The sequence below is a fragment of the Lagopus leucura genome, unplaced genomic scaffold, assembly GCF_019238085.1.
Source record: "Lagopus leucura isolate 7727_CA_CO unplaced genomic scaffold, USGS_WTPT01 202-0_obj-0_obj, whole genome shotgun sequence".
Lineage (NCBI taxonomy): Eukaryota > Metazoa > Chordata > Aves > Galliformes > Phasianidae > Lagopus > Lagopus leucura.
The window spans coordinates 1-18,331 of NW_024965422.1; the positions used below are offsets into that span (position 1 = coordinate 1).

Genomic DNA, 18,331 nt, shown 5'->3' on the forward strand with positions numbered 1-18,331 from the left:
TCCATGCACACATGCTCCATGCACACGTTCCATGCACACGTGCTCCATGCACACATGTTCCATGCACACGTGCTCCAGCCCCTCTTTGGCACAACCTGCGCCCTGCTGTGTTTGTGCAGGTGGTGAGCGACAGCGACGACGATGGTGATGATGACGATGATGAAGATGATGATGATGATGATGAAGACACCAGCTGCTCCGTGAGGTTCCGCAGAAGTAAGCCGTGCCTCTTCCCACCCGTGCGCACAGGTTGAGAGGGGTCTGTGGGGGGTGCAGAGGTGCAGCGCATCCCATCCCCACGCTCCAGGTTTGATGCTGTACGGAGTCGGTGGGCATTCGGACAGCAGCGGCTTCGTGGAGGAGCCCCTTCCTGAGCAGACAGACTGAGCCCATCGGGGGTCTCCTGCCTGCACCACCTCCCCCCTTCTCCCACCCAACCGCTGCTCCGGCACCGGAGTGCAACAACGAGTGCAGGAAAGTTTGCACCGCTGCGCTTCAGGCGACGGAACCCATCCTCAGCCCAGAGCTGAGCACCGTGTGGACACTTGTGTGTGTGTGTGTGTGTGTGCAAATGCATGCACAAGTATGTTGGATGCACCCAAAACTCAGGACTGGCACCTGCACCCTCCCCCTCCCCTCCTTCTCCCTCCTCTGCCCCTTTTCCTCGGGGCTTCACTTGCACTTTGGAGTTGGCTGCTCCCCCGGCGCTTGGAACACTAGGATGGGGGTTTTGCTGGGGAATAGCTGACAGCACACTGGAAATAAAGGTCCCAATGGGATCAGGCCGTGTCCCTGCACTGCTGGGGGGTCCCAAGGATGTGGGCGAGGGCTGCGTGTGGCTCTCAGGGTGCGCAAAGTCGGAGGAGGTGCTGCCTTTGGGCATGAGTCATGCAGCACTCGCTGTTCAGGGTTTATTTTGCTCTCCATCTCTTCTCACCCCTCCGAAGCCTCTCTCTCCTGTTTCCTTATCTGGGTGCTTTATGGCTCCGGGCCTGTTCTACATCTTCCTGCCACCTTATCTTTATGGCTCTGCTGTTCTTCCTCTCCTTGCAGCTCTGGCATCCGAACGAAACCGTGGTGATGCTCTGCAGGACCGCAGCCTTAACCCCTCCCGCTCTGCTCCCAACTGGGGCAACCAAACACTGGGGGCACAGTCCCCAATGGGGGGCAGGGTGACCTTGGCACTTCCCACCCCCAACTCTTCCCATCCCCATCTCTTCCCATCCCCAGATTTTCCAGTGTTTTTATTCCCTGGGTTGATGGAAGCTGACCCCCCTTCTCTCTGCTCCATCCCACCCAGGGCCACCTCCCCATCCCCAGAGGGTCCCACCCGTTGTCCCCCCCCCGCTCCCCGTGGGCCACCAGCCCTACTTACACCCCTTCAGCAGGAAGAGAAGTGGTGCCAATGGCCTTTGGATGGGAAGGAAGGCTCCAGCCCCCCAGGCATCAGCGCTGGAATTAATGGGGAGGGAAAATCCTCACGGGTGAAAACAACCCAAGGACTTCCCAGTGGAGCACAGCCAAGGATGGGATTATCCTGGATTAACCACCAGCCCCTCCGGCACCGGGGTCTGGCTCTCACCGCAGCCTCACCCTGTGGGATCTTTATGGGATCTGTATGGGATCTGTATGGGAACCCCAACCTGGGGGGTGCACAGAGAGGTTGGGATCCCCCCCCCCCCCCTTGGTCATCACCCCACTCCCCTTGCTCTGCCTGGTCCTGGGCTGAAGATGGGATTACATCTCCACCAGCCCCAGGATTTGTCCTGGATGGGGCTGTGCAAAGCCATGGGGTTGGGCTGCCCACCTCTGGGGACACACATGGGCACCTCATCCCAACCAGTGTTCATAGGAGCCGTGCTAGAAAGCAGCACACAGCACTGGGAGCCAGCGGCTGTTGTTGGGGACCAGCAGGGGACACACAGTGACACCTCCACGCTGCAGAGCCCAGGAGCTGAACATCATTACATTCCCTGCGTACATTGCAGCCCTCCATGTTGCCAGGACCCAAACTGGGGGTTCTGGACCCAAACTGGGAGTTCTGGAACCGGTGCTGAATGAATTCAGAGGGATGGAGCATCCTGTAAAGAGGTGTCTTAAAATCAAGAAGCTCCCCTTGGAATGGAGGAACAACACTGAAGTGGTGGTGGTGGGGGGGTGGGGGGGGTCCCGGGGGTCTCTTATCCAAACCCTTCACTGAACTCCATTGCAAAGGGGCTGAGACATTTCGGAGACCCCCCCCCTGTGCAGCACCAAAAGGGTTTTGCAGCACAGAGAAGAAGCGAAGCAGGACTGCACGGAGCAGAGGCGCAGCACGGGTGCGCATTTGGGAACACGCAGCCATCACTCGGATCCTTTGCTCTCCACCCACCCTACAGCCCAGACATTTTCCCATCCCCTCCCCAGCCCCCAACTCCTCCAGAAGTCTCCCTGCTTTCTCCTGCAGTTTCAGCCTCGTTTTTCTCCAGTCCTGCTGGAGATCTGAGAGCACTCAGGTGGATCCTGACGGGCCACGCTCCGCTGCCTCCATCCCTGCACGACGTGAGGATGGAGCTGATCGCTGCGGGTGGGATGCTGCCCTGCAGCTGTCTGAAACACGAAGCAAATCCCTTCCTCCCCAGTGCACACTCACTCCTGGACAGGGTTTGTAATGCCAAGCAGTGTGGGGAAATTATTCATCCACCTCCTCCCCCCTGCGCTCGTGCCCTTCCCTCGGTGCATCAGCGTTCCCCAGGCATTTTAATGGGGGAAGATGCTCTGAGCTCCATCCATATCCCCAAAATGGGACGGAGAGATGCTCTGCCCCATAGCAGGGGGCATCATGGGGGAGTATGGGGTGTACTGGGGGGGTGTATGGGGCAGGTAGCAGCCACCCAAATGTTTTGTGTCTCTGGCACACTGTGGAATTGCTCCCACACGTGCAGCCCTGGGGGACCGGGAGGTTTTGGGTCGGGTCCATCCGCTCCGTGCTCCCCCAGGAGCTGCAGGGCTGATCCCTGCTAATCCCACGCTGGCCCAGAGCCCGGGCTCAGCACCTTCCCACCACCCCAACCCCTCCGATTGGTGCCTTCATAAGGGGCAGAACGGAACCTGGGCTCATCGTGGGGCTGCGGTCGTCACCACCTGAGCTCCGTGGGGACGATGAAGCTCTACGCAGTGCTGCTGCTGGCTGGGCTGGCCTGCTGCCTGGCTGCGGGCTGTGAGTAGGGCAGGACCCCAATGGGGCTGTATGTCCCTTAGGGGATGTCTGTCCCCCTGCCTAAACCCCCCGGCCTGGGGTTGGTCACACTGTGTCTCTTCCATTCGCAGTGCCCGTCAACGAGACGCCGACTGTGGGGCAAGGTAAGTGGGGGTCCTTGTGGGGATCAGTGGGGCAGGGGGGCTGAGATTTCACTATGAACTCTCTGAGCATCCCAGTCGTACAGAGAACACTTCTGGGGCTTCTCCTGTGCTCTGTAAGTGTGTGAGAGACGCTCCCTCATCCCTCCCTGCCCTCCGAAGTGTGGGATCTGAGCTCCCTGCAGCACGAAGCGGCTCTGGGGATGGGGCAGGGGGATCCGCGCAGGCACAGCTCACGGAGGGGGGCAGCTCCCAGACCCCCCCATTTCTCCCCACAGATGTGAAGGTGAACGGCAGAGCTGCCGAAGGAGCGCTGGTGGATTTGGCAGACGTGGTGGAAAGCCTCCTGCGCTCCCTGGGAGACACCCTGGCCGGGGCGGTCAGACTGCTGATAGGGGGAAAAGCGAGTGAGAGGGGATCAGGGTGGGAGGGTTTGGGGGCTGAGGTGCTGAGGGGCTCCCACAGCCCCCCCTGTCTGGGTTGGGGACATATCTCACCTCTCTGCTCCTCTCTCCTAACAGAATAGCGAGAGGCCGGCGTGGTGAGCGCTGCCCTCCCCTGCTGGGGACGTGGGGACGTGGGGACACGGTGCTCTGCCCATGGGCTCTGCTCCGTTCCAAGCTGCCACCAATGCCACCAGCTCACCCTGCAGCTCTTCCTGTGTGAACACAGCTCCAAACAAAGCTTCCAATAAAGCAAACTGCTAATTGCTGCCTGTCCCATCCCTCCTTCTGCTTGCCCGCAGAGGCTGCGCTCTGACCCGGGCTGCTTTCCTGCTGCCATTTCCCTCAGATGAGTGGGGTCTTCCCAACCAAAGGCCCAATTCCAGTGTTGGGTGGCTGAGTCCCATGGATTCCTTGTGCTTTTGTAGCAAACCCACATCCCAGCGCTGTCACACAGAACCACAGAGCTGTAGGGGTTGGAAGGGACCTCTGGAGGTCACTGAGTCCAAACCCAGGTTCCCTACGTCAGGTCTCACAGGCGGGCATCCACGCAGGGCATCTCCAGAGAAGGAGAATCCACCACCTCTCTGGACAGCACGTTCCAATGCTCCGTCACTCTGACAGCAAAGTTTTCCTTGTGTCAGTATGGAATTTCCTGTGTCCCCTTTTCTGCCCCTTGTTCTACCCTTTGCTCAGCAGCAAAAAGCGCTCACCCCCATGGACTCCTATGTGTGGTGCTCCTACGATGCCCACTGACCCCACGGCCAATGTCTGCAGTCCTTTCTCCACTTTGGAGACCACCCCACTGCTGCACCCCCCCCCAAAACCTGTCCTGCAGACAGACCCCAAGCCCCCAACCAACCCACCCCACTTTCCCATCTCCATTCCCATCTCCATTCCCATCTCCATTCCCACCTCCCGTCTCACGTGCTGGCTGCTCAGTCCATGACGTCCTCCATCCCCACGTCCCATCCCTTGGGTGACATTCTTGGGGACATCCAGAAGGCACTGCAGCTCATCTCCATCCTCTACTGGACTCTTCAGCCCCATGGCACGGCTGTGGGGTGACTCAGTGCTCAGAAGAAGTTTGGAACACATTGGAGGGCTTCACCCGTGCCTTGAGTTGTGGGGTCAGGCTGCTTTCTCACTGTGGGAAAGAGCATAGGGGACACTGGGGCTGTGCTGGTGATGGAGAGCAGTCTCCAAGCACAACTTCTCCTTTGGGATCTCATGGGAGCATCCTATGGTCCCCAGGAGGGGACATGGGCCATGACCTCGTGCTCTTGGTCTTGTTACCTTCAAGCAGTGCCTGCAGGTCCTGCACTCCTCGCTGCAAATCCCCACCTGGCTTTGGTGCAGCTCCTGGAGCGATATTTGCCCAGTGGGGTTCCTGACCCCCAACTGGATGAAGGGAACTGGGATGTTTAGTGGGGAGGAGACGGATCCAGCCCCAAGCTCAGATGCCTTTCAGAGCCAATTTGGCCGATCCGCCGTGGGCCAACCCTGTGCCAGGACCCCTCCCACCCGGATGCCTCCTGGGTTATTTCCCTTCCTGGAATTCCCCTCTCATTAGCAGGATTCGTTAACTCCAGAGGGCTTTTCACAGCCCTTTGCAGTCTCACTCACCCACTCTGCTGGCAGGACGGCTCTGGGCTCTTCCAATGCCCCCCCAATTCAGGGGGATGTGGCACTCCGGGGTACCCTGGATACCAGGAGGGCTGGTGGCCTTTGGGGACACAGAGCGTCGCAGGATGGCGGTGCACAGGGTGGGACCTCCTCCTCCCTCCTCCTCAGTGCCACATCCCACACCTTCTGCCACCCCATTTGGGGCTGACGGGGTTCCCCTTTCCCCCTGCTCAGCCCCCAGGGGTCGGACCGTTTCTCCCTCAATGCTGACCATCGATGGTCCCATCTCAGCACCCACCACCAACCCCATCTCCTCCACCGCACCACCCACCCATACACAAAGGGTTTTTTTTTTGGGGGGGGGGGGGAGGGGATGGGATGCAACAGAGATGACTTAAACGCTTCTGCTGTGCTGGAGAAATCCACGCTGGGCTCCCCCTCCCAGCATTGCCCATCACAGGAGAGTGGGCACCATCCCTGGTTGCTCTCCTGATTCATTTCCCATCTCTTTCCCTTCTGCTTGGGGAAGGAGTTTGGTCTTCAAGCTCGACAGCAGCTGGCGTCTCCCATCCCAAAATAAAGCCCCATCCATGAGCTCCTCCTCCTCTCTTTCTTCACAACCCAACCTTGCGTGGGGGCTCAGGGTGTCAAATGTGCAGCGCTGACACCCTGCTGTGCTGAAAACAGCCGGGGGGGGGGGGGAGGGGGGGGTGGGATGCTGGGTTGCCATGGTGATGAGGATGATGCTGGCAGCGCCGTGGGAAGATGCTGATCTACCCGGGAGTGGGGGAGAAGATTCTTGTCTTCTTCTTGGAGCCGTGGATCTGTCCCAGGGTGCAGGGAAAGCGCAGAGTGGTGGTGAGGAAGAGGTTGGTGCCGTGGGGATGCACCCCAAAAGCTGTGTGTGAGCAGGGAGTCGTGCTGGGAAAGCAAAGCGGAGCCTTCTGGTGTCCCTGACCCCAATGCTTTCCGGTGCACCAACAAACCAATGCTCCCTGGTGTCCCAAACCAAAACTCAGTGCCTTCTGGTGTCCTTCCTGTGGATCCTAGGGGAATCCTCAAGGACTTGCTGAACATTGCTTCAGCTTGGAGCACTAGGTTTAGGGATAGGAGGATGGACAAAAGTTGTCCACCATCAGTGCGTTCCAAAGCCTTTTCTCCAGCAGTGTGGGGATGCCCAAAGAGCAGGAGGTGGCAACGCCTGACGTTCCCTAGAGCAGATTCTTTGCAGGAAAGCAGAACCTGGGCATGCAGGTGCAGAGGACAAACGGCTCATCTTGTTTGCTGAGCTGCCTTCTGCTCCCATCACAGGATCACAGAACTGTAGAATCGCAGAGGTATGGGATGGTTGGGCTGGAAGGGACCTGAAAGATCACAGAGCCATGGGATGGTTGGGTTGGAAGGACCTGAAAGATCACAGAGCCATGGGATGATTGGGTTGGAAAGGTCCTTAAAGATCACAGAGCTGTGGGATGGATGGGTTGGAAGGACCTGAAAGATCACAGAGCCATGGGATAGATGGGTTGGAAAGGTCCTTAAAGATCACAGAGCCATGGGATGGTTGGGTTGGAAGGGACCTGAAAGATCACAGAGCCATGGGATGGTTGGGTTGGAAGGACCTGAAAGATCACAGAGCCATGGGATGGTTGGGTTGGAAAGGTCCTTAAAGATCACAGAACCATGGGATGGTTGGGTTGGAAGGCACCACCACCTTCCAGCACTTCTGTGCAGCTCAGAGCACCCAGCTGTGCTGTGCACCCACGCAGCAGTGCTCTGATGGCACATTCCCCCCTCTGCACCAGCCAAGGAAAGCACAGGGGGTGGATAAACGTATGCAGCGACAACAGCAGCACCGCCAGCAGCAGCTCCCACCTCCGATGTGCCACCTCAGGTGAGAAAAGTCTCATGGTGCAGTGAGAAGCGTGCCGTGTTTTGCTGACAGAAGGGCTGCTGGGAGCTGCCAGAGAGTGGGATGTCCTCGGGGAGATGGCACACACCACCCTGCTCGTTCTCTGAGGTGGGTTATGGCATCAGCAGCAATAGGTTTGCTTGGGGTGGAGTGAAGCCCGAAGGAGGCTGCGGCTGGCAGAGCCCTGGCGGCTGCACAGAGCACAGAGCGGGGTGGATTCGTCCCCAAATCGTGGGGATGGACCTTAAAAAGGTGACGCTTTGGGCACCGAAGCACAGGGTGACGGGGGAGGACATGGTGGAGATGGGGCACCCGTGGTGGTGGTACCCAGTGATAGCAGGATGCTGAGCCCCCAGAGGTCCCCAAAGAACTGGGAGGAGGGGGGGGGGGGGGGTGCGGGGGGGGCCGGGGGGGCCCGGGCCCCCGCCGCGGGGGCCGCCCCCCCCCCCCCCCCCCCCTCCGCGGGGGGGGGGGGGGGGGGGGGGGGGTGCGGGGGGCTACGGGGTGCCCTGCAGCCACCACGAGAGGCTGCACCGCCACTGCTGCACCCCCTCCATCCCTACAGAGGGTCTGAGTTCCACCCCAGCAACCTCAGCACGGAGCTCTGAGCCGTCCTGTCACCCCGTCACCTGGAGATGCAGCAGCCCTGGGCGCTGATGGCTTTGGATGTCACCCAAACATGAGCCTCGTTTACCCCCACCCTTCCGAGGAGCACCAGGAGGGGATGCAGCCCCCCTCCCTCCCCCCCAGGGCATCACCTCTTACTGCACTCTCTGCTGTTTCTAAGCCGGGCCAATTCAGGAGCCTGGAGCCGACCCAGCTGGCTGCGAGGATCTCAGTTAACTCAATTCACTGCTATTAATGTCAGTCAGACCTAACGACCCGACGCGGAGTATCAGCCCTTCGAGGACCCGTTTCTAATTAATGCCAGCTCATAAACTAATTAATGGATTTGCTTGTAAATTCTAAGATCCACGCTCTCTGTGAAGAGCAATCCTTCCTCTTCGGGGAGGACGCGCCGTGAGGATGCTCAGATCCAACCCCAGCCGACATCCCCCTGCTTTGCTCTCCAGCAGCCTGGAAAATCACCCTTGGTCGGGTCCAGGTGCCCGCGCTGGGTCCCAGCTCCTTTTCCCTTGGGCTGCTTTTCTCTGAGCAGCACAGGGCTGGGCAAAATCTTCACGCCTGGTTGGAGTTTGGGTCGGGGCCAGCTGGACCGGGACCTCAGCCGTTCCTAGGGGGCGGTTGTGGGGCTGTGGGGGAAGAGGCAGCTGTGCCAGGAGGCTGCCAAGAGGGCAGGGAGCGCGGCCATGCCCGCAGCGCAACATCTGGGGCCCAGCACGGCCAGCCAGGCAGCAGTGTCCTCATCTGTGCCAAGGAACGCTCCTCCTCCTCCCCTCCTCCTCCTCTTCTTCCTCTCCTCCTCATCCTCCCCTCCTCCCCCCTCTTCTTTCCCTCTTCCTCCCTCTCTCTGTCCTTTCCTCCTTTTCCTCCTCCCCTCCTCCTACCCCATTTTTTCCCCTTCTCCTCCTCTTCTTCCTCTCCATCTCCTCTCCTTCCCCCCAAGGCAGGGGGCTGACGACAAACCTCCTCCATCCTCTGGGACCTTCTGCACAGGCTCTTACTGGGATGAATCCAATCCCAAGAGCCACGGCCGCCTCACAGGGACCCTTCTGTTCCCACTACGATGGCTGAAGGGGTCAGAAGTGGCCTCTGAGGCACCCAGGAACTGGGGCTGAGCGTTAGATCCCAACTTTCTGAGCACTGAGGCTGTGTGCTGCCCCATGCTCTGCTCCCACAGCCTGTCCTGCATCCCCTGCCCCACGCAGCAGGCGGTGCTCAGGATTACACGACCTCTCCAGCTTGAGGACCTCAGCGCCCAGCAGCTCCCAGTGCTCCCAGTTTACATCCTGGGATGGAGAACATCCAACCGCGGGACGCGGACACCCAGCTGGCTGTTGAAGGTTCTTACCAGCAGATGTCAGCTCCCGCTCGGGGATGCGCATCCAGCTCACAGCCGGCGCCGCTCGGAGCTTTGCGGTGCGTCCCTAGGGTTCCCCTTTCCTATGGGGCAGCGCAATGCCTGGCTTCCCCACGCCGATCCCAAATTCGGGCACCGATGCTCTGAACTCACAGCCGTGCTCACAGCTCCCGCCGGCCGCACACGACCGGGTGATGCAAGGGGGATGCGGTGGTGACCGCGAGCGCTGGGACAGCCCGGGGACACCGGGAGCTTTGGAGCATCGGGTCGTGCAGAGCGAAATTAAAAACATTTCTGGACGGAAGGGGAAAGATGGGGGTTAAGCGGTACGTGCTGAGCATCCAGGGGGAGTTTTGTGATAGGAGAAGGAGAAACGAGGGGTGATGGAGCCTGGGCTGCGCCCCCGCTTCGGGAGCAAAGGAGAGGGGATGGAGGCAGCGCCCGTGCTGCTACGAGCAGATGTCGGAGCTCGCGGCCCCGCATCCCCTCCGCCGAACGGATGGACTTCGGAGATGCATTGAGATGCAAAGCAGGCTGGCACGGGGCCGGGATGAGCAGCGATTGCTCCCCGTAGCACCAACAGCCGTCCTGGGGATCCCATTTGCGGGGATGGGGTTCTGCCCTTCCCCACGCTGAGTGGGACCACGGGTGTCACTCACCGCCCCTTACGCGCGCTGTGTCCGCTCCCAACAGGGACAGCCCCCCACTCGGGGACGTCCCCAACCCCTCTCTCAGGGGCTCAGCGGCTCGGGATGATGCCCGGCATCCCTGCCAGCTCTGCGGGGCCGCGGGCGACGGGGAGCGAAGCTGGGATTTCCCAGCTGTGCCATCAGGCGTCTTGCAGGCAGCCAAGAGAGGAGCGAGCCAGAGCGTGTGCTGGCCCAGCGCCCCGTGTGCTGCACAGGGGGTCGCTCCCCAGGGGACAGCAGTGCTGGGTGCTGAGCCCATCTGTGCCTCCAGATCCCATCTGAGCTCGCGGACAGCATCCCAGCCGTCCCAGCCTCTCCTGCCCGCCCTATAGGAGCCGTTCGGTGCCCAGCGGGGGGAAACTGAGGCAGGGAGCCACGCGAAAGGACTCAGCCTCAGCATGAGGCTCTGCGTGCTCGCGAGCGTGGCTTCTCCTCATCCTCACATCTTCATCTCCAGGAGCTCTTGGGATGAGCATCCCTGACACGGGAACGTTTCCCAAGGGACACAAATGGATCCCTTCTCACTGCCACCGCGCTGCGACAGCCCCCAAACCCACACTGGGACTGCAGAGACCCCCGTGGCCGAGCCCTTGGGGACCCCTTTGTCACATCCTCCCCCCCCCAGTCCCCGGTGCCACCATCGCTCAATGTGACAAACACGGGTCAGTGAGCGCCGGCCGGGGCTGTCCCCCTTTTGCCACAGCCCAGCCGGGCCCCCCAGCCCTGATTTCACTTTAATTGCATTCCCTAATGTCATGCAAATCAAGCTGCCTCGGCGCAGCTGTCAGGATTAAATTAGACCCCGTTAATAGGCGGTAATTGCGTTTCCGAACTGGCCCAGGAATTCCAGCCCCGGCGATGGGCAGCGGGGCCGGGGCAGCCGTGTGCTTTCACAATATTTACTCTGGCAATTACCCTCCCTTCCAGGCCACGGCCCTGCAGAGGGAATCAGATTATGGGATGGAGAGAAGTGCCGGGACCGAGGCTGGTCCGTGGGTTGGGCACGCGGAGGGCTTTTGTCCTCCCCTTCACTCCATGCGCTTTGCTCTGAGCTGTGAGATGCTGGCATCCCCCCCCCTCTCTCTGCCGAACCCCAAATGCAGCCCCTTGGTCCTTCTCAGTGCATTGTGCAGCTCCAAGTGTCCCCAAATCCCCCAAACCCCACAAATGGGATCCTGCGGGGCTGTGGCTTCATCGCAGTGCGAGGAAAAGGAGCTCTGGGGGGAGGTGTCCCAGCAGAGGATGGGAATGGGAAAGGGTCAGGGGATGGCATTGGGGCAAGGGGACACCTTCAGAGCCACCAACAGATGGGGTGACGTGGACACGGACCTGCTGCCTCCACTCCGGGTGTCGTTGGGGTGGGGGAATCTGTTCCTGCTGGGCTGCAGCAGAGGGAAACTGAGGCACAGGGATGGGATGTGCAGTGGGACGGGGACGCATCGTGCCCAGCTGTGACATTGATGCCTTGGGGAATGGAGACGTGGGGATGGAGATTGGGTGGAGGGGAGAGCGCATGGGTGACAGGAGGGGTGGGTGGCACTGGGGTGGGGGACCTACAGGGGAGGGGAAGGAGATGGGGTGATGTGAGGACGTGTGGGGTGAGGAGGGGAGAGATGGGGTAAACGGAGGGATGGAAGACGTGTGGGGGGGGATGGATATTGGCACGAAGGGACAGAGGAAACCTCGGAGGTATGGAAGGTGCCACGAATGGATGGAGGACACCACGAGGGAATGGGAAGGCACACCGGGTGCAGGAGGACACAGGGGGCTGTGGGGCTCTGAGGGAGGACAGCTGGCCATAGGTTGGCTGCAGGCAGCCCAAAGCATCGCTGCGCTTGGCCAGGGGGCAGCTCCTCTCCTCCCAGTGCAGCCCTGCGATATCAATGGGAAATCCCAGCAGAGCATCGGGATACCAGGGTCTCCGATCCCATCGCGGCCCCCCCCTCCCCCCCACCCTCCTCCTTCCATCGAATCCCCCCCCCCCGCCCCCCCGTGGGCCCAGTGCCCGCGGGGGGGGGTGGGGAACATCTTGCCCGCGGGCCCCCCCGGGGGGGGGGGGGGGGTGGAGGGAGAAGAAGAAGAGGGAGGGGAGCTCCGAGCCGCCGTAACCCCGAACAGATGCAAAACCCCCTCACAATGGGATTAACGTACGGCACGTGGACGGCCCCGGAGCGGCGCTGAAAGGCAGCAGACAAAGCGCCCTGCCCGGATCCGGGGGGTCAGCCGTGCTCCCGAGCTTTAGGGGGGATGAGGGGGCACCGTTGTCCCCGTGCGTGGGGATGCGGCCGTGTCCCGTCCCCCCCCCCCCAGCGTGGTCCGCTGTCCCTTTTGTGCATCCGAACCTGTTGGAGCCATCTGTCAGGGAGGGGACGGTGTGGCAACAGGCAGATTTATTGGCTGCAATCTGTTCCCCCCCCCCCCCTCAACGCCCTGACCGGCCCGGCCCGGCGCTGGGAAGTAAGCCATGAAGCCACTAATGAATTAATTAGTATTCCCCGTAATTCCAGGCTGCCAAGGATGTGCTTGTGAGGGCTCTAAATGAGTGTGAAGGGTCCTCCATGGTGGCGTGTGCTGGGAGAGCCCCATGTAGTGATGGTCAGCAGGGGTGGGGATGAGATGGGATGGGGATGGAGATGGGATATGGGGGAATGGAATGGGATGAAATAGGATGGGATGGGATGAAATAGGATGGGATGGGGATGGGGTGGGGATGGGGATTGGGATGGGATGGGGATGGGATGAAATAGGATGAGATGGGATGAAATAGGATGGGATGGGGATGTGGATGGAGATGGGGATTGGGATGGGATGGATAGGGAATGGGATGGGGATGGGATAGGATGGAATCGGATAGGATGAAATAGGATGGGATGGGATGGATAGGGAATGGGATGGAATGGGGATGGTGGGCATGGGGATAGAGGGTGGATTTGGGGTGCCACTGCAGTTCCTCCTTTCACCCTCGTTGCAGGAGCTCAGCCTCTTACCTGCATCCCTCTGGGCAGAGGAGGTGAGTGATAGGTTCAGCAATCAGGGGATGAATAAGGAAACCAGTAGCTGTGCTTTGTACTGGGGAGCACTGGGAAAGAGGGAAACTGATGCTGGAGAAGGCAGCATCTGTCCCATGTAGAGACTAGGGCCAGCCCTGCTCTGCTCCATGCAAGGCTCCCCATCTCTCTTCTCCTTAATTAATCTATTCTACTTTTTCCTCCGTTGCCCCCTCCCACTGCCCAGAGCCAGACCTGGAGGCAGGAGCCCTGGGCCCCTTCTCTTTTCTGACAGCAGTAATCTCAGATGGGCCCCTTCTGGCCACACCAGCAATTAATTACTCCCCCTTGCACTCTCATTACAACCAGGAGGGAGACGCAGCCGCAGTGCCCATCCCGAGCACCTGGGGCAGAGCCAGCAGCACCCAGGGCTGTGCTCTGTTGGATGGGAGCCTCTCCATGGAGAGAGGACTGTCCTGGTGCTGGGAAATTGGGAAGGATGTCCAGTGGTGCCCATCCAGGGGTACCCATAGTGGGGCACCCATTTGAAGGTGCCCATCCAGGGGTACCCGTAGAGGGGTGTCCATCTGGGGGTGCCAATAGAAAGGTACCCATAGAGGGGTGCCCACCCGGGGGTGCCCACAGAGGGGTACTCATCTGGGGGTACCCATTTAGGGATGCCCACCCAGGGGTACCCATCTAGGGGTGCCCATCTGGGGCTGCTCATCCAGTGGTGCCCATCCAAAGGTGCTCAGCTGGGTTTGCTCACCCCAGGGTTCTTGTTTGGGGGTGCCCGTCCCACAGTGCCCATCTGGTGCTGTTCATCTGAGGCTGTTCATCTCGGGTTACCCATCAAAGGGTGTCTTTCCAGAGGTGCTGATCTGGGGCTGTTCATATGGGGATATTTACCCCATAGCGCCCATCTGGAGGTGCCCATTCAGGGTCACTCATCCAAAGGAGCTCAGCCAGGAGGTGCCCCATCCAGCAGGTGCTCATCTGAGGATGCTCACCTTGGGTTACCCACCTGGAGGTGTCCATCTACGGGTTCCAATCGAGGGGTGCCCATCCGAGGGTACCCATCTGGGGCTCCTCACCCCGTGGTGCTCACCTGGAGGCTCCCACCCGGTGATGCCCATCCTGAGGAACCCATTCTCATCCCCATCCAAGGCTCACCCACCCGGGGTCGCTCGGGGTGCCCATCCCGGAGCACCCAGCCGTGCTTTGCCGTCGGGGCCCCGTCGGGCAGCGGGAGGAGCCGGGATCGGTCACCTCCCCCCGGAGGAGGAGTCAGGGGGAACGGCGGCACTGCAGGAGCCGCGGGCGACGCGGAGCTCTCAAAACCGCCCCGAGAGCGGAGCTGAGAAGCCGCCGGTGCCGTCCGCACCCCCGAGGCTGCAGCCACCATGAGCGAGTGACAGCGGGGAAATCGCTCCGGTGCCCAGGTAAGGGCGGACCGGGACCCCCGGGAACACCACGACCCCTCCGATGGGGGCTTCACGCCCGGCTCCGTGCATCCCCGACGGCGGGACGGCGGGGGGGTTACTTCTATCTGCCCCAAGGCAGCACCCGGAGTGCACGGCCCCAGCTGGTCCCCCCTCCCCCGGGCCGTCGGCCTCCCCGCTGGGGGCCCCCCGCCGGGTCGGGGCCCCCCCCCCCCCCCGTTCTGCCTGGCAATGGACCCGGCTTCCCCATCACGTCGGGGCTGAGCCGATGCTCGTGCTGGAGGTGATGGAGGTGATGGGGATGCGCCCCAGCCGACAGCTTTTGTTCCTCAGCTCTCGGATAGGGACCCACGAACTCTCCCCATCCCCACCTGCAGTGCTGCATCCCGAGGCCAGGCTGCATTTAATGGATGAAAGCACCCCCATCTTCCCCTCACCTCTCCAGGGGTCCAGGGATGCCCTTGAGCGGATTCCCCTCCTCCAAAATCCATCGCATCCCCTCTTCTCTGTCCTTGCTTGGCTGAGAAGGGGACTGGGACCAAGACTGAGACCAAGAGTGGGATTGGGGCTGCAGGAGCTCCTGGGTCCTGCACTCGGTGACATCAGTGCCCCCACGGCCATCCCATGGCCACGCTGGGGCTGGAGGAGCAGCATCTCTCAATGGCAGCTGCTGTGTTTTCTGCACGCTGTGTTTGTGTACAGCTGGACCACATCCTGCTGAGTTCCTGGGCAGGACGCAGCACAGAGCTGTCGAGTAAATTCTAATTTTCGTGCTCCTCCTCTGGGTGTTTTGTCCCTCCTGCTCTGCTCTGTGATGAGTTTTGTGCCTGGTTTTCACACCAGCATCCTCCCAGGACCCTTTTCCCCTTGGGTTTCTTCTGCTTTCAGTGGTCCAGTTTGGGGTCAGGGTCTTCACTCCAAGGGCTTTGCAGTTCTTTGTCCTGAACTCTTGGCAGCAAGGGCTGAAATCCAATTCCTGGTCCTGCAGGAATGGAATAGGAGTGGAACCCTCTTCTTTTGGGAGCTCAGTGGCTGAGAACACAGCAAGAGAGCGAGGAGCACGCAGGAGAGCTGAGCCATTGCAAACTGGAGATTGAGTTTTAGTTGGAACAGGCTTGCTCCTGCAGTGGGTTTTGTTTGGTGTTTGGTTCGGATCAGATGGGATGGAGGCATCCAACACCAAAGGTGTCCAAACAAAGCAGGCTGGAGGGCTTCCCTTCCCACTGTGGGCTCCCAGTTCTCCTTCTTCTCATTGAAAAACTGGGAAGCAACCACAATGATTTCATCAGGCGGTTCCCTCCTTGTCTACTTTTTTATTATTATTAATATCCTGCAGGAATAAAAGTGAGAGCAAAGTCTCCAAAACTGCAAATTGGAAACCGTTCCCTTTCTGCAAAGGGGCGCAGAGAGCAGCGCTGGGGCTCCCGGCCCCAATGCTTTGCTGGCGGCGTCACCAGGACGCAGGCAGGAGCAGCTCCATCCCAGATGTTCCCTCAGCACCTCCCCACAGCAGATTTCAAAGCATCTGATGGTCTCCCATCCTACTGCTCCACCTGAGAGCTAATTGGGGCCGCGCGGTCCTCCTGGGATACGGCGGCCGTGCGCAGTCATTAACACCCTTAATCCGGCCCCACCTCTCGTATTAAAAGTGGGATTTTCCACGTGGGGCGGATGGGGTGGCGGAGGCAGGGCTTGGGCAGCACACTTTCAGCAAAAGCTGCTTAGATGTTAAGCTTTATGAAATGAATCGGGCACGGCGACAGGATCTGAGGGGCTGACGGACGCGAAACCGCGGCTGCTTTGTGCTGTAAGGGCAGAGACGAAGGATGTGCTGATAAAACGTGCTCAGGTTGGAGGAGATGGGGAGGTCAGGCTGCCAGCCGAACTCACGGGGTGAGAGTAACCCCAAATAACCCCAAATTACCTCCGGTAAGTTGAGTTGCTAAGAAAGCCCCTAGGAAAATCCTCCCTTGGTGCAGCGTGTTGGATGGGAGATGGAGAGCTGATCACTGCCCCTTCATGTTGTCCAAAACTCAACCTTTTAGGGAAAATCATACTTGGGGTGCTGTGTGCCCCATGCTGCGACAATGAGCCCAGCCTAAAACCCACTGGAGGTAATTGTAGAGACAGGCAGACAGATGCTGTAGGCACCACCGGTGGACAGAAGGCGGTCGGTCCCTCTGGGGGGGTGATTTTGGTTCCTAATGGACCCCGTGTTCCTGCTAACATCTCCTGTCCCCCCGCTGCAGAGCTGAGAGATGACAAAGGCATACACCAAGCCCAAGGAAATGGCAGAGCTGGTGGGCACCCAGGGCTGGATGGACGATGCGCTGAGCTCCAAGGATGAGCTGAAGGCAGAGAACGGCAGGCAAGGACCTTTCGGGTTGGTGCCGGGCTTGAACGAAGAGCACGACAGCATTGAGGAGGAAGAGGAGGAAGAGGATGACGGGGAGAAGCCGAAGAGAAGAGGACCAAAGAAGAAGAAGATGACCAAGGCCAGGTTGGAGAGGTTCAGGGCTCGGCGGGTGAAAGCCAACGCTCGGGAGCGCACACGGATGCACGGACTGAACGATGCCCTGGACAACCTGAGGAGGGTGATGCCCTGCTATTCCAAAACCCAGAAGCTGTCCAAGATCGAGACGTTGAGGTTGGCCAGGAATTACATCTGGGCTCTGTCGGAGGTGCTCGAAACGGGGCAGACTCCGGAAGGGAAGAGCTTCGTGGAAATGCTCTGCAAAGGTTTATCCCAGCCCACCAGCAACCTGGTGGCCGGCTGCCTGCAGCTGGGGCCGCAGACCTTATTCCTGGAGAAGCACGAGGAGAAGACCCCCGCGTGCGAGTCGGCCATTTCCAGCCACTCCTTCGCCTACCAATCCCCAGGGCTGCCCAGCCCGCCCTACGGCTCAATGGAAACCCACCTGCTGCACCTAAAGCCCCCCGCCTTCAAGAGTTTGGTGGATGCATCTTTTGGGAACCCCCCCGACTGCACCACTCCCCCTTACGAGGGTCCCCTCACGCCGCCCCTGAGCATCAGTGGGAACTTCTCCTTGAAGCAGGATGGCTCTCCAGAGCTGGATAAACCCTACGCCTTCATGGCTCACTACCCTTCGGTCAGCCTGGCTGGGGCACACGGACATCCCACCCACTTCCAAAACGCAGTGCCCCGCTATGAGATCCCCATAGACATGAGCTACGAGTCCTACCCTCACCACGTGGCCGGGCCTCAGCTCAACGCCATCTTCAACGAGTAGCAAAGCAAAGTGGGAGCCAAACTCTTGGCGCGGAGATCGGCCGCTTTGAGGAGCTCCTTTTTTTTTTGATGGGACACAACCGGAGTGAGGAAATCGCTGCTATGGGGCAGTGTGGTGGACTCCTGAGCAATCAACCCCATGGGATGTGCCCCATGGCCTTCCCATCCCCTCCCGCTCGTGTCACCGTGCTGCTGTTCACAGCCACCCCCAGGAGTCGTGCAAACCCTCCCTGAGAGCGCTGCGGAGCCCCACGCCTCCACTGAACATCACACCATTCCGTGGAGGGATGTGGGTTCAGAAGCAGCCCTGGCTCTGAGGAGTGATTGTATCTGTGGGTTTTCTCCCCCAGAAGCTGAACCCGTTTTGGGATGGAGGAGCCTGGGGGTCGTATCCCCACTCCCCGTCCCCCAGTGATGCTCGTGGAGGAGCTTTTTTCTCCCCACAGCGCTTCCCAACTCTGCTCCGTGGGAATCCTGCTCCACAGCTCTGGTTCACCGCATGGCCCCAGCTCCATCCTTGGGGCAGTGGGGTGCTGTGTGCGATGTGCCCTGCACCAGGTGGGCTCCAGCCCGTGCCCCTTCCCCATACCCCACTGGTGCTGAGGTTCCCCAATGGGCTCTCAGGACTGCCTGCAGAATCCAATGGGATTTTTCCCTCCACGATG

At 60.2% G+C, this 18,331-nt stretch overlaps 1 protein-coding gene and 1 long non-coding RNA gene across 2 annotated transcripts; both read left to right on the forward strand.

Moving 5' to 3' along the window:
* The first annotated feature begins 89 nt into the window (after positions 1 to 89).
* On the forward strand, positions 90 to 779 carry LOC122192105. Its single transcript, XR_006182537.1, has 2 exons — positions 90 to 216; positions 308 to 779. It is a non-coding gene; the product is annotated as an uncharacterized LOC122192105 (long non-coding RNA).
* A 15,895-nt stretch (positions 780 to 16,674) lies between these two features.
* Positions 16,675 to 17,667, forward strand: NEUROD4 (neuronal differentiation 4). Its single transcript, XM_042892572.1, has one exon. It carries the CDS (start codon positions 16,675 to 16,677, stop codon positions 17,665 to 17,667), a length of 993 nt encoding a protein of 330 aa, XP_042748506.1.
* Positions 17,668 to 18,331: the final 664 nt, after the last annotated feature.